The following is a 24,880-nucleotide window of genomic DNA, read 5'->3' on the forward strand; positions in this document are numbered from 1 at the left end:
TGTGAAATTCCTTTTACTTATTACAAAAAAAAAAAAAAAGAAAACGAGTTCTTCAAGATTACAACTGCCATTTAAAAAAAAAGGTTTTTGTCATTAATGAATCTGTGAAACATTTTTCCAAATACTATACTATACCTGGAGGTAAGACAGTCTGGGAAGGCATTGTGTTGACCACAGGTTCCAAGGGACTAGGTTGATATATTGCATCCACAGGATTAATAGTACTCTGAGGTAAAGAAGCACGGCATAGTTATTTTTATTGTAATTACCCTTCTGGTGTTGACCCTCCCAAATGTATGAAATGCCCACATTTCTGACAGCAAAGTCCTGGGAGCAGCTTTGCAGACATGTTGGTCAAATTTCAACGAGGAGATAAAACAACTTTACTATACAGCAGGTTAAGAGTTTCTTATAAAAAAATTTCTCAAAAAGCATAGTAAAGAGGAAAAATGAATGAATCTGTCACATAGAAAGGTGAAGCCAAACGAAAACACATGGAAAGAGTTGTAGAATGGTTTCAGGAAGCCAAAACAATAAATTCTCAATTCAACTCAGTGCTTCTCAAATTTTTAACTCAACACAAATATCAAAGCAGGGAGAAATGCTCTTACTTTGGTATTAACGAGCACTATACCTATGACGAGCTAATATACCTGCACCACTATAATCTTATCTTCACATCCCAGACTACTGCCACCTTCCGTCAATGTGTATTGCACTGTATAGGCATCTAGCTCTACAGTCACTAAAGGCAAGGAAATGTATCTCCTAATTGGTTGTTGGGGGGAAGAAAGCTTTTTTTTTCTTGAGGATTTAGAAGGAAAAAAAATACTCAAACATGCAGTTACATTTGAGAGAGAGAGAGAAAAAAAAAAAGCCTAGGTTTTCTGACTCCAAGCCAAGAAACTATTTTGCCAGCATAATGGTATTTTAAAAACAAGACTCCACAGCTTCCTGATTTTTTTTTATTTGGAGGAGGGGGAGATTTTAAACCAAGGTCTTTGCCAAAGTAAAGTTTAAATCCAAAAAAAAAAAAAAGTTTAAATCCACCATTTAGAAGACTATATTAGATAAAACCCAAGAAATAAAAAGTTCTTCAGCTTTCCTTGATCTGGAAAACTCAACTTCAAATTTATTAGGTAGAGCTTATAACAGAAAATACTAAAATAGAATTAGAAAAGATGTATTTTACTGATGAATGAGCTTCAAAAGCATTTGTGAAAATTTAAAAGCACCTAACAATGGAAATTGAGATAATGGGAAAGTTTCTTATAGCATTCTTATTTAATACCTGAGTTAATTTTTTTCTTAAACCCCTCTCTGCATACAGAAAAATCACTAAATCAGATCTCTTAAATTAAGTAATTTAAACACAAGAATTCTGTCACAACAGTCAATCTACCATAAATATTCTAGGCCTAGGATATGAAGGACACAGAGAAGAAACTCTGAAAACGATAATTAATAATTTTAAAACTCAGTAAAGTGAAGTGGGGAAAGTTCCAAAGCATTAGGAAAAGCACGGAAACAGAGACTTAGAACTTTAATTCCTAGAATCCTTGCTCTACCTGTGACCTGGCAAGTCTAATCTGCTGTGGGCCTTACTTTCCCAGTGTATAAAATGAAGAAATGTCTGGATGCTATGGTCTCTAAAGGCTTTCTGGTTATTACTTTAGGATTCTATTTTCAGATACCAGGCTGGGCCATAATAACTAAACAAGTGTCTCAACAATCCTGGAACTGTTCTTAGAACATAGTTCTTATTTTTAAATAGTAATTTTTCTCTAAAGGGACCCAGGTGCTTTAACAAAGGCAAAATCCCACTTCTAATACTTTGAGCCACAGGGACAAGAACATCCTGCCTCCTTATTCCCACCTATTACATTAATGTAAGTAAAAAGTATAAAGACACTAAGAAATAAAATAACTTTGGAAAAATGGACCAGAATTCTATCTTTTGAATGCAATCTTCTGTTTTTCAAAAGCCTAAGATTAGGCTTGTCAATCCCACAGAACACTTTTAGACTTTTTAAGATGTATGTTAAAGGCACCAAATATTTCTTGCTGCTGTTGTTGACAGAAAAGACAACTATTCTACACATATCTAACAATCTGTGATCAATCAACTTCAGGCTAAAATATGTCAAATAACATTCTATGCTTTGCTTTAAAAAAGAACGTGAAGAGCTGGAGAAGTGCAAACAAATGACAATCCCGAGCCCTAATCTGTTGTTAACATTAATAAAGTTCATGCAATACAATACAAAATATATTAATTATATATACATACATGTATGTATAGCTAACATTTATTGAGTACTATGTGCATACTATCTTACAACAACCCTCTGAGGTAGAAGTCACTTTTCTTAATAGATGAGGAAAAGAAGACTCAAAGGTTAATAAGTAACTTGCCTGCAGTCACAGCTAGTAACTGGCAGGGCTAGGTCCTAGTGGTCTGGATTCAAAGCCTAAACCATATACAATTCCTTAAAAAAAAAAAAAAAAAAAAACAACTCTTAGGGAAAAATGCTATGGTCCCTAATCAAATGATTCAAATATGTCTGTTTTCTGTAAGTTTAGATTTTCTATGAATATAAACTTTTTAGATGTTTTTAAACTGCAAATAATCAAACATTTTTGGTATGCTTTATAAAACTGTTAACATAATAAAAAGTAATTGATTTGCTTTGAGGGAAAAGAGATAAAAATAACTGCCATTATTATTTTTCCTTAAGGTCTTAAGGAAACATGAAATTCTAGACAACTTACATAGTCTTTTTCCATGAGGCTTATAATCTTAACTGCTATCTCAGGAAGAGATATATTATATTATGTATTTATATCACATAGTTCTATTAAATCACCAGGACTCAAACCCTGAATTCATACTGTGAAGAGAAACAAAAATTTCAATGTGTTCAATTCAAATTTTAAAAATGTTTCTCTTATCTTTGTTTTCTCAAGAAATATGTAAACAACATAGACATCTAACTTGTGTTCATTTTATAGCAAATAAAAAGATAACATACTCATCCTTTCAAGTATAATCATAAGATGGTTTTGAAGATTTACAAAATGAGTTTGCAGACCTCTGGCATTTGTAAAGCCTTAAGACTAAAAAAAAGAGGCTGCCTCATGCTTCAAAAATACAGTCTGAACACAAGTCACACATGTATCATAAAATCAGGGAAGCTTAAACTGCAAACTTTCAAACTCTAACTTTTATTTCCAATAAAATTTTCTTTTTGGTGGCCAAGTTGAATAAAAGGGAAGAGTAAAAAACCAAGGGAAGGAAAGAAGAGAAAATGGCTATACGTGAAAAAATTCACATTGCAACCTGCTGCTACAAAAAAGCAGTATACACCACAGCGGCAGTGACAGCTAACACAATACACAAAATCTAAAAAAAAAAGAAAGAAAGAAAGAAACCTATAAACATATAATTAGATTAAGATATGTTTCAGTACTGTGCCCCCTACTTTCATTAGAAAAAGTTTGCCAAGAAATGTAGCACTGTGAGTTATGCAGTATTTAGTCATAAAAGCCGCATTTTTACACCGTGATTAACCCGTCAAGTTAACACATGCAAGGTGATTCAATAAGAACCAACACTTAATTTTAAGATCTACATTTCCCCTCCAAATGATTGCTGAAAGACGGCCAACTGTAAGAGCTGAAGGAAATCGCAAGAATCAACAAGAGAGAGCAGTGAGTGGGTAAAAAGAGGGATTTGTGTTGAAAAATAAGTGGAAATTCAGGCTTCTCCTGACATAACTGGTTATTAATGCTCTGCAGAAGTAAAGCGGAGTAAAGATTAGATTAAACTTACTATAATTCCATCTGCGTGATTCTCCGCAATATACTGGTCCTTAAGGAGAAATGTTAAAAATATTAACTTCATTCTTTCATTTAAGTTAACGCCTTGTGTACTCTCTTCCCTGGTAAGAAAGCTTATTTTACTGTGTAAGCAACAATGTTAGAAAACTACTAATCTGTTTCCACTAAGATAATTTCACTTGTCCATTCCTAGCCAAACAGAATTCTAACCAAGAACATGGAAATTATTTTTCTATATAGGCATTTAATTATTTGTAGAAATATCCTATTGAACTGTGCAGTCACATTGGTACCAATGATTAAAAGTAGATACATAAAAAAAAAAAGTAGATACATTAATTGAGGATTATAGGTTTAACTTCATAGCAAATTATTGCAACTCTCCACACCCCCAACCTCTTACTGTACTTTAAAGATATGACAATCATATATCTTTAAAAACTTAGGATAGACACAACTTCCCATATTCTGGCTACCAGCCCCCAAATTATATTCTTTTATAAACAGATGATCTGATTTTTGTCTCAGTAATCATAATTACTATAACCACAGAATGATGATATAGGGGCTAACACATACTACCTGGCAGATACTTTACATACAGCCATAGACCTCAGAGGTATTCCAGTCCACCACAATAAAACAAATATCACAATAAAGCAACTCACACAAATTTTTTGGTTTCCCAGTGCACATAAAAGTTGTATTTACACTATCCTGGTAGCCTATCAAGAGTGCAGCAGCGTTATGTCTTAAAAAACAATGTCCATACCTTAATTTTAAATACTTTATTGCTAAAAAATGCTAACCATCATCTGAGCCTTCAGTGAGTTGCAGTAGTAACATCAAAGACCACTGATCACAGATCGCCATAGCAAATATAGTAATGATGAAAAAGTCTGAAATACTGTGAGAATTACCAAAACGTGACAGACCACAAAGTCAGCAAATGCTGCTGCAAAAATGACGCCAACAGACTTGCTCGACACAAGGCTGCCACAAACCTTCAATTTGTAAAAAGTAGTATCTGCAAAATGCAACAAAGCAAGATACGTGTGTACATTAATTCACCTATTTCACCTACAACTCTATCAAGTAGATATTATTATTCTTCTCCTTGGATAGAGGAGAAAACTGAGACAGTGTGAGAAGCCAGGACTCCAAGACATGTAGTTTAGTTCCAGAACTCAAGCTCCTTAACTCGTCTCTCCTCTCCAAGAATGTACTTAAGAAGAAGCTGGTGGAAAGTTATTGAACGTATTTGTTCCTGTAACTATAATCCATCTATTAATAATACACAGACAATATATTTAGCTTAAAACTGTTAACGTTTCAACTCCATACTATCAGGAAGCTTTCAAGTTTTAACAGACATTGATATTTGGCTTTGGTTTTAAAGTTAATAGCCAAGTTATATCTCATTTATGTTTAACTCTTTAACCATGGAGTTTACTGAAAACCTACAACATTGAAGGATCAGTCAAGAACAATTTAAAGATTAGGGGATAATTAAAAAAAAGAAAGAAAGAATTAACACAGCAGGCCTGAAACGGCTATCCTTAGAAAAGCCTGCCTACAAAGTTGGCCTTTGATTGGTGTCTGGGAACTTGGATTTTAGGAGGGTTCCCAGCACCTAACTATCATAAGGGCACCTCACTGTGCCTGAACTACTTAAGCAACCCAAACGGTTGGTTTATGCTGAACACTTGCTTTCCTTCTGAGACTCTGGAATTTGGTAAGTGCAAGGTAGAGAGTGCTACAGGACCAGAACCCAATAAAAACTTTGGGCACCGAGTCTCTAATAAGCTTCCCTGGCAGACACTTCTCATGTGTTGTCACAATGTGTTGCTGGAGGAATGACGCACACCTTGTATGATCTCACTGGGAGAAGACTGTTGGAAGTCCGGGCCTAGTTTCCTCTGAATTTGGCCCCATGTGCCTTTTTCCTTTTCTGATTTTGCTTTGGCTCCTCTGCTGTAATAAACCATATCTATGAGGAGAGCTACATGCTGTGCCCTCCAAGCACATCACCAAACCCAGGGGTGATGCCAGCACAATGCATATTTTCTTTGCATATACTTTGCATATCCTTGAGAATAAAAGCATGCTGATAAGTACATAATTCATGCTGGGATTTGCACAAGTGAATTAACTAAATATTTACAATATCCAAAGTTTTGGATTCAGTAATTCTTAATAGAGGCAGTTGAAAGTAAAATCTTGAGAACTATAGAGATAGGAAAATTTTAAAGTTTCTTGCTCAGATGATATTTTATTTTACTTTTAGTTTTCTACTAACTTGCTAAACATTAAATTGATTTTTTCCAAAGAATTTCTCAGAAATACATGTAAGTGGCAATAAAGTGGAAAGAAACACATGGCGTAGTTTAAAATTTCCAAAAATGGCCCCAACAGGAGGTAGAGTTCATGGCCCCTACCCTCAAAACTTTGTGACTGTCTCTACCAATAAACATAACAGAAGTGACTATTTATGACTCCTGAGACCAGGTCACAGAAATACCTTGGAACCCAATCACCACACCGTGAGAAAGGCCAAACAATTTTAAAGAGAACTATGTGGAGGAGAACCTAGGCCGCAGCTCAGTTTCCCAAGCACGTGAGTCATCTTGAAAGTGCATCCTTCGGTCCCTCCCCCTCCCCCTGCAATTATGCCAACAACAGGCACTGTGAGCCCTACCCAAATCACCCCCGATTTGTGAGCAAAATAAATGACTGCTATTTTAAGACAGTTTACATGGGTTTGTTATATAGCAACACATTACTGATATAGTACATCATATTATCTAAGAAAACCACCACTTTTACTTCTGGTGTAACTTAAATAAACTTAAATATCCAGTTTTAAGATAAATAAGTACTAGGAATGTATTGTACAACATCATACATATAACTAACACTGCTGCATGTTATATACGAAAGTGGTTAAGAAAGTAACCTTAAGAGTTCTTATCACACAAAATTTTTTTTCTATTTCTTTGATTTTGTATCTAAATGACATAATGGATGCTCATTAAACCGACTGCAATAAACTTTTATGATGTATTAACAGTAAAGTTAATCACACCCATAACTTACACTGTGCAGTCTCCTATATCTCAATAAAACTGGAAGAAAAATAATAAACTTAAATATCTGACAATTTTTCCCTCAAAGTGTTCTCAATAATAAATGCTATCTACAGGGTATTTTAAGGCAGGGTTTACTATTTTTGTTACTGTTGTGCTTTATCTTTCAAGGCAGAGTCAAATCTAGATGAACCTACAGACTATTAAACGCCTTACTACCAATCCATTCCCATCATGAACTTAAGGAATTTTGTACTATTATTTTAAAGGGTTTACAACACTCATTCCCACCCCCACCCTACCTTTCTTTTTAAAAATTTTATTGTTCTTGTTTTGTATGTAAACCACAAGTTGCCTTTTATCAGGGTCAGCTAAAGCTCAATTTCAAGTACTACTGAACCAGAGATTTAATTGAAATCAATGTGAATTATGTTAATTAAACAAAGAAAGGATCTAATCCTACTTACCACTTAGATTATAAATATGTTTATCTGATTTTACATCCCTCATTCCTTAACACAATGGATATTCTCTTCTTTGAACAAACCAACATGACTGAGATCTGGAAATATGATCATAACAAAAACACCAGCACAACATAATTTGGGAAGACTTTTGACCAGAATTATAGACTCCAGTATTTTAAAACCATACAAAACCATATTTAAAACCAATAAAATCCATGAAACATATTCCCATCTTTCTAAAAAGGAAATGGAGTCTAATGAAAGCTCTCTTAATTATGGGCCTATACATGTACTTATTACATAAAATAAAAAATAAATATGCTATGGAGTTGAAAGAAAATTTCCAACTCACTTTGATGACATTCAACAAATGGGACTAGGACAACTGGATATCCACATTCAAAAAAAAGAAAAAGAACTTGGATCCATACCTCACACCACAAAGATTAACTCAAAGTAGATTATACACTGACTTAAATATAAGAGCTAAAACTATAAGACTCAAAACACAGGAATAAATCTTTGTCATTAAGGCTTAGGCAATGATTTCTCAGAAAAGTCACCAAAGCCAAAAGCAATATAAGACTGATAAACTGGATTTCATCAAAATTTAAAATTTGCATGCTTCTCAGGACACTATAAAGTAAAAGGACAACCCACAGACTTGAAGAAAAATTTCTAAGTCACATATCTGATAAGTTGTATCCAGAAGACATAAAATCACACTTACAACTAAATAAGAAGATTAAAATATCCATCTAAAATAACGGGCAAACAATGTGAACACTTTTCCAGAAGTGCAAATGAAAATCACTGAGATACCACTAGAATGGCTATAATCAAAAAGACAATCACAAATGTTGGTGAGGGCGTGGGGCAAATAGAACCTTCATGCATTATGAATGGAACATAAAATGGTGTGGCTGCTTTGAAAAGTAGTCTAGTAGTTTCTCAAAAAGTTAAACAGAGAGTTACCTTATTACCCAGTAACTCCACTCCTAGCTCTGTACTTAATAGAAATGAAAATAAGCATCCACACAAAAACATCATACACAAATGTTCAGAGAGGCATTATTCATAATGGTCAAAAACTGAAAACAAGCCAAATGTTGTATATCATAAACAAAATGTAGTATATCGTTCAAAGGAATATTATTCAGCAATAAAAAGGAATTCGGTCCTGACTCATGCTACAACATGGATCAACTATATTATACATTAATAGTATAGTTTCACTTAGTATAAAACATTATACTAAGTGAAAGAGGCCTGTCACAAAATACCACGTATTATATGATCCTAAATATATAAAATGTCCAGAATAGGCAAGTCTGTGCTGTGACGTGTGTACTTGAGTCATGTTTGACTCTGTGACCCCATGGATGGTAGCCTGCCAGGCTCCTCTGTCCATGGAATTTTCTAGGCAAGAGTAATGGAATGGGTTGCTATATCCTACTCCAGGGGATGTTCCCAACCAAGAGGTTGAACCCACCTCTCCTGAATTGGCAGGTGGATTTTTTACCACTGTACCACTTGGGAAGCTCCATAGGTAAGTTTAAGACAGAAAACAGATTAGTAGTTGCCAGGAATTAGAGGAGAGGCAGGAGCAAGGGTGAGTGAGGGAAAGAGGTATAGGGATTGAACTCTTCACAGGTCTGGTGTTTCTTTGTTGGGGGGCAGTGATAAAGATGTGCTAAAATTAGATTATAGTGATGGCTGTGCAACTTTGTAAATATACCAAAAACCATTAAAGCATAAACTTTAAATGAGCGAATTTCATGATGTATGTGACAGCTGGACCATAAAGAAGGCTGAGTGCCGAAGAATTCATGCTTTGGAACTGTGGTGTTGGAGAAGACTCTTGAGAGTCCCTTGGACTGCAAGGACAACCAGTCAATCCTAAAGGAAATCAGTCCTGAATACTCACTGGAAGGACTGAGGCTGAAGTTCCAATACTTGGGCCACCTGATGCGAAGAACTGACTCATTTGAAAAGATCCTGATGCTGGGAAAGATTGAAGGCGGGAAGAGAAGAGGACGGTAGAAGATGAGATGGTTGGATGGCATCACCGACTCAATGGACATGAGTTTGAGCAAGCTCAGGGACAGGACAGGAAAGGACTGGAAAGCCTGGCGTGCTGCAGTCCATGGGGTCGCAAAGAGTCGGACATGACTGAGCAACTGAACAACAGTAAAATCTCATTTTTAAAAAAGTCTTATAAGAAATTAATGAATGCTGAGATGTAAACAAAAAGTCTACACAGAAAAATATTCCAAGGAGAGAATCTGGGATCCAAGAATAACTTAAAGATACATCTACTTTAAAAGTATCTAGGTGGCACAGTGGTAAAGAATGTCTGCCAATGCAGGAGATGCAAGAGACGTGGGTTTGATCCCTAGGTTGGGAAGATCCCCTAAGTAGGAAATGGCAACCCACTCCAGTATTCTTGTCTGGAAAATTCCTTGCAGAGAGGAGCCTGGCAGGCTACAGTCCATGGGGTTGCAGAGTCAGACACAACTGAGCACACCGCACACAACATGTTCAGGCAACTCAGTTCTAAAATTATAATCCAGAGTTGTGAAGTCCAGTCTGGAAGCCACTAGTCACATGTGGCTATTCGGCAGCTGAATGTGGCTAGTTCAAAGTATAAGACATACTCAGGATAGTGATGACTTAGTGCCAAGGGAGAAGGAGAGAGAAAAGGAAATATTTCATTAGTGAATGAAATTTTATATTGGTTACATGTTGAAATGATATTATTTTGGATATAATGAGTTAAATAAAATACATTATTAATTTCCCTTGCTTGTATGAGTTGTGACTTCTGGTCATATCACCTAATCTTGATGAACTGGTCAAGTCCTCTGCTGTAGGGATCTCCTAGATTACCTTCAATCTGCTCCCTCCCCTCACTCCTTACTTCCTCTGCAGTTACGCATGAATGGAACACTGCTGTCTCTACTGTATGGTTCAAAGGAAGAATGAAGTTATATAAGCTAACACAACTTACCTTAAAATCCCAATAACCAAGGAATGCCCAAACTTTGCTACACATTAGAGTCAACCTGGGAGCTGCAAAATCCAGTGCCTAGGTGACATACCACAGCAACTACAACAAGAATGTCTGGGGTGGGAACTATGCATCAGAATTGTTAACGCCCCCCCGCCCCGTGGTTCTAACACGCATCAAAGTTTGGGAACCAATGCACTAATCATTCAGGCAGGTGGGAAGCTTTAGGGAGTGAGAATTAAAATGAAAGACTCAGAAAACCAGAAGAAGATTAAAACCCAACCTCTGCATACTAAATCAACCCCAAACAAGAAAGGTATCAAATTATCTATATTCTTTTTTTTGCCGTGTCTGTTTGGAGTCTCAGACGAAAGTACCTTTTCCAGAGTAGCTGATTCCAAAATTTTATTAACCCACCAGGGCAGAATAATCCCCCAAAGTAACTATAGCAATTTATATTCCTATCAGTTCTCAAAATTATACTAACATGTCATTTGGTGGCTTTAAAATTATGCCCTCCTAGAGAGTTTTTTTTTTTAACTTAACAATTATTTAGGACTAATTAATGCTTGGTACTAAGAGCACTACAAACACTAATTCATTTAAGCTTCACACTACCAGTAAGAGTACAGATACTATTATTATCCCATTTCATACAGGAGAAAACCGAAGCAAAGACAGGGTAAATAAACTTGCTCAAATGGTGGAGCAAAAATGCAAACTCAGACAGCCTGGCTCTGAAGTCCATGCTCTTAAATATAAGGTAATGCTGCCTCTCATTATTATTTAAAAACTAATATCTTAATCACAGATTGACTGATTAGCCAAAATTAATTTACAAGGATGATGAGTCATATGGCTAACTAAAAAATCATACATATAGTAGAAGTACTAAACCATGAACTATTACAAATTATGTATTAAAAACTGCATTCAAAATTCACAATTATTTATCAGGTCCCTACCACGTGGCAGGCAACATTCCAGACACTGAGGATACATCGCTGTTATGGAGTAAATGTCTATGCACCACCCCCCAATTCAGACAATGAAGCCCTAACCCTAGTGAGGCTGTATTTGGAGTAAGGGAAGTAAATTAAGGTTAAATACGGTCTTAAGGATGGGGCCCCAATCCAGTAAGTGTCCTCCTAAGAAAAGACATGAGAGTTCTCATTCATGCTCACTTTGAGTGTGTACACACCAAGGGACGGCCCTGTGAGGACATCGTGAGAGGGTGGCTGCCTACAAACCAGGAAGAGTCCTTACCAGAAACCATATCCATAGCAATCTTTATCTTGGACTTCTAGCTTTCAAAACTGTGGGAAAATACATTTCTGGTGTTGAAGTCACCCAGTCTGTGGTGTTTTTGTTATGGCAGTGCAAGCATTCTAATACAAGTAGTAAATAAGACAAAGTCTTCAAGGAGATTATAGTCAGGTGTAGACAGACAATAAACAAGATACCACGTAAATCTGGCTAATGATGCAAGGCCAAGAAGAAAAAGAAACTAATGGGAGGGATTATTTTAGATAGAGTGGTCAGTAAGATCTCTCCAAAGAGTGTTCACGTGGGTGGAAATTTGAAAAAAAGTAAGGGAGTAAACCCCAAAGTCTGGAAGAAATGCCTTCAAGGCAGAGGGGAAAGCAAATACAAATCCCTGAAGCAGAAAATGCTTGGCCTGAGAAAAAGAAAACAGGCCAATGTTGTCAGAACGGTGTAATCAAGCAAGATGAGGTGAGGGAGTAGTGATGGCTCAAATGCTATTAAGTTATGATAAGTCATTTAGATTCCATTCCAGGGAAATGGGAAACCATTAAGGGGATTTGAACAGGCAAGTAACACAGCCTGATTTACACTTAAATTGTTTAAAAATACACAGAGTTCACATAGGGTACATAAATAATTTGAGGGATATATCTGTACATAAAAAGCTTGAACAGTGAAATTCTTTCTGGGAAAAATTAAAAAGCCAAACTCCATTTACTTGATCCATGTTATCCATTCTAAACTGAAATGCAGGTCCACTAAGCTGGGCTAAAACAAACAGGTAGCAAGTACTGACTTAATTGTACAAATTTCTAGAGTAAAGTTTTCCTAATTTGAATTGTAACTCATTCAAAAGACAGAGCATCAAAAAATGTTGTTCTTGGGTAGCTAAATGGTGAACTACTGAAAGAGGCTAGGCTGCTCTGTTTTACAAAGAGCAGCTATTTAAAGTACTGAATGGGCTTCCCTGGTGGCTCAGACTGTAAAGAATCTGCCAGCAATGAAGACGACCCAGGTTTGTTTGATCCCTGGGTCAGCAAGATACCCTGGAGAAGGGAATTGCAACCCACTCCAGTATTCTTGCCTGGAGAATTCCATGATTTGCAGAGATGATCCAAAGTAGTCTAAACACTATCAGTTCTTCCTCAGTCTTCTAGAGAAGACAGTCCCTAAAATACCTATCTACTCACACTGAGCTTAATGTTTTTTACTGGTTATCTGTATATAAGCTTTTGGGTTAATTGTAGGTGCCCCAACCCACTCATGTAATTTCACAGTAAAGAAAACAAAAATTAAAAACCTTACCCCCCTTATCCTTCCAACCCTATTTTCCCTTTAGAATATATTCTGATCCACAAAATTAGATGGGAAATTTAGAAACATATATAGAAAATCAGGCATAGTCATCAAAAATACCTACAAAATTAACACAAGTCCTTAAGTTCTGACACTTTAACAGCCTCAAAAGAAAACGATACTTCCCCTCACCCCTACACTTACAAGCTTAACAGACATACTATCTAAGCAGAAACGCATTTTTCTATACTATTGTGTCATTAACAATGCTAGGAAAATAGTGTTCGTTATTAGGCAAACAAGTATATTCAACTGAATACGTAAAATAGGCCAAATAATTAAAAACTTAAACATTTCCAAACCTGGTTGCTGAATTGGCTCCCCACCTGCTTCTAGCCACTGGCTAGAAATACAGAGGTACAGTCAATGGTTAAAAAAAAAAAAAAAAATTCTAAATGCTTATTTTCAAATACTAAAATTTTTATTTCTCAAAATATCATGCAATCAAGTACATTTTTAGGTTGAATACACCAAAATTTTTCAGAAAGGCAGGCAATATCCATGAAATTCTTAACCAATCATAATAATAAAAAATATTTATTCTATGAATAAGGAATAGCAGTTTATTAATGTAATTCAGTACTAGAAAAAATGTGTAAAAAACAATTTTATCTCCATTATACTCTTCATTATGGATGAACAAAAACACTCTGCTAAAATTCAATTCTTTTTTCCCTAAGAAAAACTTTGTTGTGAAAGATTTTGCAAAATATGTCTGTGTTTCAAGCAGTGATAATATGGAAAGCGTAAGTCATTCAAATGTGCTCCCTTCCTTCCCAGTCACCATCACAAATGACTTCATCAAAAACAGGCACAGGCTGGCAAGCAACATCCAAACACAATAGTTTTTCAACAGTAACAGGAACCCCAAAATAGAACTTAAATTTACTGTAGAAAGGTACTATATTTCAGAACTGAGTATTTTGGTTACTAGAGAAAAATGCCATTACATTTAAATCCCATTAAATGAAAATAATCAAAAATAAAATTTACTTACTTTAGCGATCTGCAGCAACACAATGCAGTGTTTAATTGATTCTACCATGCTCTACAAAAACAAAATACTGATTTTAGGATCTTGCCCCCAATAAAATGGCCAAATAATGTTAAAGCTTAAAATATAAAAATCAGTTCAAATACACAGGATTTAAGTCTTCTCTACATAAGAAATACCCTCTCTGATTTCCAGTGGGTTCTAACATATGTGTGTGTGTCTGACTCTTTGCCACCCCCTGGACTGTAGCCTCTAGCCATGGGATTCTCTAGGGAAGAATACTGGAGTGGGTTGCCGTTTCCTTCTCCAGGGGATCTTCTGGACTCAGAGATTGAACACAGGTCTCCTGCATTGCAGGCAGATTCTTCACTGTCTGAGACACCAGGGAATATGCTGATAGTGTCAAATGAAATTATTATTAGCAATTCTATGAATCGTTTGGGAATGCCAAAAAATTGTTAATTTACACTGAATAACATCTAAGTATGGGACCGGTGGAGTAATGGATAATGCGTCTGACTATGGATCAGAAGAGTCTGAATAACATCTAAAGGGTTTTTTAACACTTCAAACAAAGGTATATGAATCTAATTAACTTCCAAATTCTTAGATAAACAGCAGGCTATCTCAATGTAAATTCTCAAAATGTCTTTTCAAGACTTTCATGGAATTACAGAGAATAAAGGATCCTATCAAAATATTGGTGAACCTACAATACTACTATATCTGTATCTAAAATGCTTTCATCAAAATAGAAATTTTATTAGCAGTCCAGTACGTAACGTCAGGAGGCCAGTATACCAGAAAACTCGAATATACATTGTACATAGGTAACACCTTTTATCCAAGGATCGCAAAAAGACAAGACCAGAAACATAAAATGGCATATGAAGTCAATTCAACTAAAGGGATTATTCTATTCATTTAAATTCCTTTAGAAAATAACTGAATTCTTAAACTCTTGTAAAAAGTCATAAAAATTAAAATCTCAATTGCTCTTATTAATAGTAGCAGCTTAAAACAGAAACATTTTAAAGCACTTTCTAATGCAAAGCCAGACTTAATCAAACACATAACTTACATTTGTTGTCTCTTTGAGGGTTTCAATTTTCTGTAAAAAAATAAGTTTAAATAAACTGTCAAACACAAGGAGATATCATTGCTGTTTTTTACTGGTTAGACATTTAAAAAATTTTACTGAAAATGTACTCATTACTCTAAGTGAGTTCAGGCAGGTTGCAGAGTGGTTTTAGCTGTACTTCTTAATTTAAATCAAACATTTAAATAAAAAATTCAGATACTTTATGGATTACATCCTCAAACAAAATTCATGTGATTCAATTCAAGATTTGTAACAATAATACAAAATACCCTTACTCCTTACCTGAAAGCAAGTTTTGTCTTTTCTATAGGATATGCTATGTGATTTTAAAATGCTTAGTTTAGAATCACTTTAAAGTTTGCAAAGCTGCTTAAAAATGACATGAAACTAAATTTCAAAACTAAGAAGGTGAGCTGAACATGACTCACTACTATTACCAAGTGTAAAAGAGCCAAATGCAAGGCTATGGCTAATAGAAATGCAAAAAAATCAATGATGGTGCATCAGGAAATCTAGTCAAGGAAAAGGAAAACATTAACTGAAAAAAGAAAACAGTATTCAAACTACAAAGTGGTTGTCAGAAACCCAAAGGGAGAAACTATAATTAAAGCAAAATTCATTTTGTGTCCTCATCTGTGGCTTCTGGTTTATTTTGAAAATTTTACCAGTTGCCTTATTAATATCTGAAGTGACCACATATAAATTTAATAAATTTCTACCTTCAACATATGATCCCTCAACAGAAAGAACTTATTCCTAGGAAGGTGGTACTTACAGAAAGGGTATCATAATAAAAATTTCAGTTATTCTTTTGTTCAATTATGAAACCATACCAGAAATGCACCAGAAAACTCCCCTTAAAATCTATATGGCACATTATAAGAGGTCAACAGTACTGTTAAAGTAGTCAAAATACTGAGGTCCTTCTATTACTTCTCCAAAAGGCTCCTGGTTTAAAATTTTTTTAAGTCAAAATCATGATTATGGAAGTTACCTTTCTCTGTTCATCATCTTTGCAGTTTTGAAGTTTATCATCAAAAAGCTACAGGATTAAAAAAAAAAGAAGACTATAATATCAAGCTACTTTACTACATTGTATATGTTTACTAAACAAAGAAAAACAAACATATTTCTTCTGGGGATGGTTTATACATGGATTAAAAGTATAATGTTTCTTAAAATACAAGATAACATGTATTTTTCCAAGGCACTGTTATCAAGTCAAATTCTACTGAACTATCTTAAACAGTCAAGATCAATTACTGTGGTAGCATTACAAAGCAAAAGAAAATATATGACTTTAAGAACTTAAAATGTCAGTTCGGAACCTGTTTTTTTCTGCCTTGTCTTTCAAGTTTATCAACATTCCTTTTCCTTTCCAGGACCTTTGCTTGTAATTAATTTTAAAGTGGGAATTGAAAGAGATAATTTTAGTAATGATAAAAAAGAAATAAACTCTTCCAAACCCCTTACTCACCCAAATAAAAAAAGGCCTTAGAAACTAAACCATTTGAAATTTACCAGTTTCAGAGAACTTTTAAACAAAATATGAAACTAACCTTGTTTTATTTCCTTCTAATTATTAGATTAGTTTTAAAAATTGCTGAAGGACTAGTAAGCGTTGTAAAGTAACATTCAGTTCAGTTGCTCAGTCGTGTCCGACTGCGACCCCATGGACTGCGGCACACCAGGCTTCCCTGTCCATCATCAACTCCTGGAACTTGCTCAAACTCATGTCCATCGAGTCAGTAACATTAAGCAACTGTTTTTACTCAAAATCAAGCTCTGGAACATTTACTACTTTGTATCAATTCAATATATAATCGAATACCATACCTTCAACTGTTCTATCAAGATTTGTAGGTATGCATCAGCCTCTGTAAGTTTCTTATCAAAGTCCTGGACACTAGGAACAAATCCTGAATCCAAACCCTAGAGGGGAGAAAAAAAAATTGCAGTAAATTCCAGCAATGTCTAATAGTACAAAAGATCATCCTTCATACATGATACTTCACTTTTCTAAATTAAAAATAGTCTATTACATAAATAATAGGTCTATTTAAGTTATCTAAATTCTCCAAGAATAGTTGGTACATCAATCTCCTTCATGAACTTCTAGCACTATTCCCTTCTCATCAATTACATGTGCTGCTGTTCAAATTAGGATTTATCCTGCTTTTTCAGAATAATTTTCTTCTCTCCCAAAAGCCCCATACTGGGCTCCAGAGCAACAATAATTAAGCTAAAGGAACATGCACAAAACAACCTAGATTACCCTCCTATTCCCCCCTACTTTTTGTTCAACTGAATCCTCCAGTCCCCTAATCTCAACTTTATATTCTCACGTTTAGTTCTCCTGTTCCCTAAATTAACCCATTAGCTCAGATGTTTTCCTCCTCCTCCCTTATTTAAAAAAAGAAAGAAAACTCAAAATTCTCCCCTCTTCTAAGTCGGCTCTCCCTAAGTGAAAGTGACAACACTTCTGTCTTAAGTTCCCTACTCATTTTCCCCTTGGCATGAACACTACACTCTTGACATAGTGTAAATGTTTATTTATTTAGAGGGCCCACTTATTTCTCAGTTTTACAATCCAGAATGTGCATGTCCTACTTTTTGTACACTAAAAATTTTAAGCTCCAAGAGTACAGGATTCCTATGCTTTAACTCAAAAGAAAGATTTGAGTTAATCATCTTTGACTGAAAAATACATAAATCTTGGCTGTAAAAGACAAAACAGTCCGAGATCAAAAAAGGCTATCATCTTGCCATATTTGCATGACTAGAAGTCATGCAGTTAAACAGAGAAATAAGGGTCAGGAACCAATAAAGTCACAATAAACCCAACCCAACCACAAAACTCTGCATTAAAAGGCTGAGACACAATGCTCCAACATAACATACTTGACTTTCAGTTGTTTTTTGTTCCTCTCTCCCTTTTGCCAAAAAACTGCTTATCATTTCACGTTCTCCATTTTAGTCAGTTGAGGCCAGAGTTCACTTTATATTAAACCAACACCTCATCGTTGCCTAACACTGTCATTGGCAAAGCATTTTCTCTGCCATGATCTCAAACATCAGATTGACACAGTATAGCATTATGGAAACAACAATGGGTTGGCAAACCTGGTTTCTAATTACAGCTCAGCCACTAACAAGATAGTGTGTTTCTCTAAGCTATTTTCTTACCTGCCAAATAGAGGCTCCTCCTCCTACTATTACTAATGTGGCAGCTATGACTTCTACTAAAGACTATAATTACTATCAATAACTTCTGTTACTACTGCTGTTCTTCCCAAACTAAAATTTAAATTCGTAAACAAAGCATTAGAAACCTAACTCTTATTAAGATCATGGGAAAACAACTAGTCTTATAATTCATTTTCTTTTTCAAATTCAAAGGCAACAAAAACTGCCTACTTTTTTTTTACATACACACTAAGAAACTACTTGAAATGAGTATTGAAAATAAGAGATGTCATGTAAAAACAAAGTGTAAGAAAGAAAAATAATAAGCAATGTATGTAAAATCCAGATATACTTATAAAATTGTAAACACCTTCATTTTTAAAGATAACCCCAAAGACACTGTTTTAGAAACACTTCCTTCCTATGTAGAATACGATAATAAAAGATGTGGGAAAGAAAGGATAAATCCATCACATTCCAGAGATACTACAGTATTGCACTAAGAAAGTAGGGTGTGATTCCTTTCAATGTAACTACACCACAGGAAAATAGGAAGGACTGCTTGGCTTACTTTTTGTTTCAAAAATGATATAATTATCAATAACTTAACTATAAAACCTCATTAAAATTGGTTAGATACATTATTCTTGCTAAATATTAAAAAGGTCAATGGCATACTCATAAATAAATAAAAAGGTGAAGGATCTAAATGACACAAAGTGATCTTCAAGAATTTTCCCTCTTCTGAATCCATTTAGAACCACCACTATAAAAATCTAATTAACATATCCTTCTAGACAAATCGCTATTCGATTAAAACTCCCCCAATAAATAAATGGAAAAACTTAGATTTAAATTACTAAGATCTGAAAGCTACCTAAATTAAGTCTTAAAAACAACTGCTTGATTTTACTATTAATATAATCATGCGAACCTCACTGTGGCTCTTTTCTCAGACCTCCTCTCCCTAGACAGTCTTCCACAACATTCCTTTACCCTTAAAACCCCCAACATCATAACATCCAAGTCAAAGATTTACTCAACAATTCACTTTTCTCTATTAATTGTATAATGGGAAGTTTGTAACAATAGTTATTAGCTTAAAATCCCAGAACTGGCCTAAACTCTCTTGCATAGTAAATTCATAAATCTTTGGTCTACTTTGAAACAAAATCTACATATATAGTTTCCCATCTGCAATCAATAAAATAACATGTACACATTGATTTAATAATGTGGACAAGCAATTGTTAGTAATTAACCTGTTTTCTCAAATCTTTTATGAATAATGTGCTAGAGGAAAATATATTTTAACTACATAGTGTGATTCAGGAAAGTGAAAGTGAAGTCGCTCAGTCGTGTCCGACTCTTTTCGACCCTGTGGACTGTAGCCTACCAGGCTCCTCTGTCCATGGGATTCTCCAGGCAAGAATACTGGAGTGGGTTGCCATTTCCTTCTCCAGGGGATCTTCCCGACCCAGGGATTGAACCCGGGTCTCCCACATTGTGGGCAGATGCTTTAACCTCTGAGCCACCAGGGAAGCCTCCACTGTGACTCAGGACATAGAATTAAAGCCATGTAGTCCAACCTCCCACTCAACAGCAGTTACACTTATAATGCTCTCGAAAGTCATCTAGTCTTTGAGCATCTCAAGAGAAAAGGAACTTATTACCTTCTAACATAAACGATTTCATAAAATCCCTTTATTCCTCTTTTCATTCAACACTTAAAATATAAGGTACTACACTTATCCATATCCTTTTTAACAGACTTGTGTTTTTAAAAAGGCCATAAAAACAGAATATAGTCCTTTACCATGTTGAGAGTGGTCTGTCTTCTTTTGAATAGAACTCAGAACAGGCAGACCCTTTAAAACACCATGACTTCATACTTCCTACAGTGACATCTTAGCTCTTGGGAACAAGCAGGTTGGGAGTCAAGCAGACTCTGTACTTGCCTTTTAATCTAACACTTGGCACATTTTATCATATCTAAATATTTACTTGATTGATTTCCCTGAAGGATTATAAACTCCACTAGGGCAGAAACTACCATTCATTCAGCACTGTACCACTCCACCCCCACACCAACTCCAGGCTAGCTCATTGCTGAGCAAACTGTACCGCACTGATGGCAGCTTCTGGCAACTGCTGATGCCATGATACCCATCTTCTCCATGCACGGCTTCCTAGACTTCCCCTGCCTGTGTGCTCCCTCTCCCTCTACTCCCTCGGTCCTTTCTTCATGTCTTTCTTTCCTTCTCTTTTTTCCTTCAATAGTAAGTGGTTATACTGCATTTTTGGCAATCAGGACCAAAAGAGGTGGTTGCTCCATAATTTACCACATTGATGAGCCATAGTTCTAAAGATGATTTCTGTATGAATTCATTTAAAGTTTAAAATAAAGCTATTATAGAGAAATAGAGACAAAATGGTTTGTAATATAAAATAAGCTAAACTAGAAAAAACTCAATAGAAATCATACCTAAATCTAACCATAAAATAATCTATGTAAAGAAAAAAAAAACCACTTATGTGGCAAATGTGATTTAAAAAAGAAAAAAAGTCCCTAGTCTTCAAGAGTAACTTGCTAATTAAAGAAAGCTAAAGTACATGTATAAAGTTAACAGTAACACAATTCTCTATCAACCAAGATCTATGTATCCAGATTAAAAATATACACCTTAAAAGGCAGACATCTGGCCCAATTTAAGGGGAATTCCAAAAATAATATCTAAAATGACAGAAGAATATTAAACTGCCTCAAAATTGTATGTAAGTACCTCCCTACTATCTTTCTAATACTTATGTTGAATATTATCACTTTTCTCAGAGGTACTTCTAACACATCAGCAAAATTAAATGGAATTTCTATTAATAACTCTAATAGGGACATTAAACATTATACTTTATACATATATATAACTGAATACTTCACTGCCATTAGAAAGAAGAGTATTATAAAGGATGGCTTTAATACTTTCTTTAGTACACAGGAACTGTACTTCTTATGTAGCTGCTTTGGAGAGACAGTAAAATAGTACAAGAGGCAATTTTTGAGGCAAAGAGTAAAAGCTTTTAAAGTAATTCCTACTGACAGAGGACGACTAATGAATAGTGGAGGTAAAGGTGGGGAAAGGTGGTTTAAGGTCTTCTTGATGTCAGAATCAGGAAATAAGAAAGTTATGAGTAATTTAAGGAACTGAGAAGAATAATGCAGAACAGGAAGGGCTATGACTGAATAACACTGTAAAAAGAAATTCACAAATGAGTAATTATTTTCATATCAAATCTTATTTCACAGCAAAAACTTAAAGGACTAAGTACCCTATACTCAGTGCTTTCTCTTATACAGGACAAGGTAGTATATGATATGTTGTGAAAAGTGAAACACTGAAATTATTCCATGTAAGTCTCATAGGAAAGTTCAGAGTAACACGAAAACAAAATAAGTGACCAGTAGCAGAACTGTAAAAGGGAATAACAGCTTAAAATTTTAACAAAGGAAAAACACCAAAGAAAACAAGACACCTAATGAAAAACAAATGGCATAATCCAGACAAAAGTAGGTGATTTTTAAACGAAAATTAGCATAACACAGTCCTTAAATAAAATAATAAAAACTTTGCAGAAATGTTGTTTTGATTAAATATGAGTATTTGGAAAGTTTATATTCACAGTTAGCAATTTGAGATGACATGCATCACAGATACGCTTTCAGCCAATGAAAGAAGTATAGGGCATACTTACAATTGAATCACTTACAATTATTTTTGAAAATTCAAGAACTGGAGAGATACCAGAAGACTGGAAAAAAGCAAGTGTGGTACTGATCTTCCAAAAAGGTAAGGAAAAGAGAGAATAGAAAGTTACTATGCTGTGCGTCTGACATGAGTCATTAATTAAAGGAATAATAAGAGAAAAATCTGTAACTGTACAGAGGAAAAGTATCAATAGGTACATGAGCAGCAAGTGGCAAGTTAAAAAATAAATTTAAAAATTATGCCAAAATTTGTAATGGCTTTTCTGTTCCTTAGAAATTTATTAGCAAATTAAGTTTTTTGAAAAATGACACCACTTTGTTTCCTTACCAAGTTACTTAAAAGTTGCTTTAATGATGAAAAAAGTATACTAAAGAAACCAGAAATATTAGTAAGACCAAGATTTTATGTGGGGTATACTAATTGGTGACTTCCTTGGTTTATTAAAAATTTGGAAACATTTATAATCTGCCGTTTCTGTGGTTTACCCTCTTCAGCTAAAGGAAAAACAGAATTTCGAGGTATAGAGAAGTTCGGAGAGTATGAATTTTTAACCCTAAAAAATACTCATATATCAATTTGTTTGGAGTAAAGATTTCCAATTCAAAAATATCCATAAAATTGAGCCTGTTATTAAATTCTTTCCTCCAATGTAACTTCAGAACAGCATTTTCCACCTAAGTCAATGTTCTGATAGTCTAAGACTCCAAATTAGGTTCTCTTTTATCAACAAGACAGTTATAGCTATTTTATCAAAAACTGCTTAGGTGCCCCAAGAATGCCCTAAATGGTAAAGCCTTTTTCCATAGTTTTAAAAGAACAGTACTAGCACCACAGATTCACCAGGGATGCACAATACAGTACGGTAAGTTTTTTCAAAGTACTAGATCCTCTGGCTAGATATTTTACTGTATGTCATTTCTTGTTTCATTATTATAACATAGTAAAATAGATAGATATTAACCCTATTTTGTAAGTGCTTACCCAAATCATCCAGATGGGTTTTTAAATTGAGATTTCAACCCAGTCCTTTGATTTCAAACCCACTACATTTTTCTATTAAATCACAATGATATTTGAAAAGAATTCATAGCATATTAGACTAAAACTTAATCTAAAAAATGTCTGAAGGAGCCTGGTGTACCCAAAATGAACACAAGCTTTAAAGTCAGACTGATCTAGTTTTAAATCCTGAATCTGTAATTCCCTAATTACCTACATGATCTGGCCAAGTTACTTTCTCTACCTCCATTTTCTTACCAGGGAAGAACAAAAAAATAAACCTCTCAAGGTTGTTGGAGAGATGAAAGAATATACATAAAGTAACACAATAGTTGGTGTTCTATTTCTTCTTCATAATGTGGAAGTGAAAAAAAATAGGATTCAGCACTACATCCCAGACCCTAAACTAGGCCTAACATACAGAAAAGGTTCTCAATGAATATTTGATGGATTAAAAACAAAATAAATTAACAACTAGGTAATACACAAAACATATACAACTCTAATAGAGAAGTATAACCGAGAAAAGGATACAAGCATAACTTAAACTGTATTTAACATTCCTTGAAAAAAAGGAAAATAAATAGTAAGCTGATGAACTCTGAAGAAAACAGATAATAGTAATAAAAAAAAGGTATGAGAAATAGACAAAACTAGTGCTAAAATACAGTCTTGGAAAACAGATCAAAAACAAAATTCCATATGAGATGTTAAGAAAAGTATCAGGTATTATGCCTGAACCACAAAAGGTAAATTGTGCTCAATTATTACCTTGGTAACAAAGAGTCAAACAATATGAAGAATCACTCTTTTCCATAAAATAAAAAGATTCTGAAAATACATTAGTTCTTTGAAAAATAGAATCATTTTTAAATTTACAAAGAAAATAACTTCTCTTAAAAAAAACAAACACACACAACAAGAAGTCTAAATTGCTTATATACTTGGGACAGAAAAGAGATGCTTTGTCAAATAGGAATCAGGTACATATACCTTTGTCAAAATTCCTTAGCTTTATCATAACTCTTAGCACAACTGCTTACTCTTCATGATCTCTCTTCATCTAATACCAACACTGCTTTGTAACCTTTTGACTTACAGAACAAACTACTAATATTGATTCCATAAAGTGATTTGATTACTCAAACAACTGCACAAGAAAGGTTTGGGTTTGTAACATTTTCCTCTATTTAAATCACTGATACCTTGTCTTTCCAAATGACTCTCCCAATTTATTCAATAAAGTCATATGAAAACTCATTGCCAAAAGTAAATAGAACACACAAAAACCTGGAGTTTATAAACAGGGTGACCACTATCCCAGTGTCTGGGACAGTCTCTTTTTATACCTGTTGTCTCAACAAAATTATTAGCAGCCTCCTTCATTCTCCAAGTGCTCCAGTTAGGACAATAAATTATATGTTCTCCCTCTCTATAAAGGTTATAACTAGCATTTTAGAGATATAAATGTCTGGGAGGCATACAGAATTGCCTCAAAATTTCAGAATGCAGCAAATTACTTTAAAAAAATTTTAAATGAAATATGAGTTTACAGCTTCTGAACATAGAAAGCAAATTACAAAAATAAAGTAGACTTCAAAAGTCAGGACAATTAATACTGCCTGAGTGATTACTTTATTCTAGACAGAGACATGAATAATAAGATGTCATATTTTTGAAAAGTTATTTTATTCTCACACACACACAGGTCTGAAATAAAACACACAAGAAGCAGATGTTACACCTTCAAAGTGAGATTGAGAAAGAGGAGCAGTTGAGACAAGGACTTCTTAATTTTTACTTTTTATAC

The 24,880-nt window shown here is 34.6% G+C and overlaps 1 protein-coding gene across 4 annotated transcripts in view; it reads right to left on the reverse strand.

The window, feature by feature from the left end:
• The window catches only part of OSBPL9 (oxysterol binding protein like 9), a 164,189-nt gene that overhangs the window by 24,442 nt on the left and 114,867 nt on the right, over positions 1-24,880 (reverse strand). For 3 of the 4 annotated variants that reach the window (XM_061121915.1, XM_061121914.1, XM_061121917.1), the window contains 6 exons: positions 16,958-17,053; positions 16,116-16,163; positions 15,101-15,130; positions 14,023-14,073; positions 3,833-3,871; positions 136-226 (listed from right to left, as the gene is read on the reverse strand). In XM_061121915.1, the coding sequence (XP_060977898.1) occupies positions 136-226; positions 3,833-3,871; positions 14,023-14,073; positions 15,101-15,130; positions 16,116-16,163; positions 16,958-17,053 (355 nt within the window). The remainder of the gene's footprint in view (positions 1-135; positions 227-3,832; positions 3,872-14,022; positions 14,074-15,100; positions 15,131-16,115; positions 16,164-16,957; positions 17,054-24,880) is intronic. The other variant, XM_061121916.1, reaches the window with a different exon arrangement.

The sequence above is a fragment of the Dama dama genome, chromosome 20 (genome assembly GCF_033118175.1).
Source record: "Dama dama isolate Ldn47 chromosome 20, ASM3311817v1, whole genome shotgun sequence".
NCBI classification, from domain to species: domain Eukaryota; kingdom Metazoa; phylum Chordata; class Mammalia; order Artiodactyla; family Cervidae; genus Dama; species Dama dama.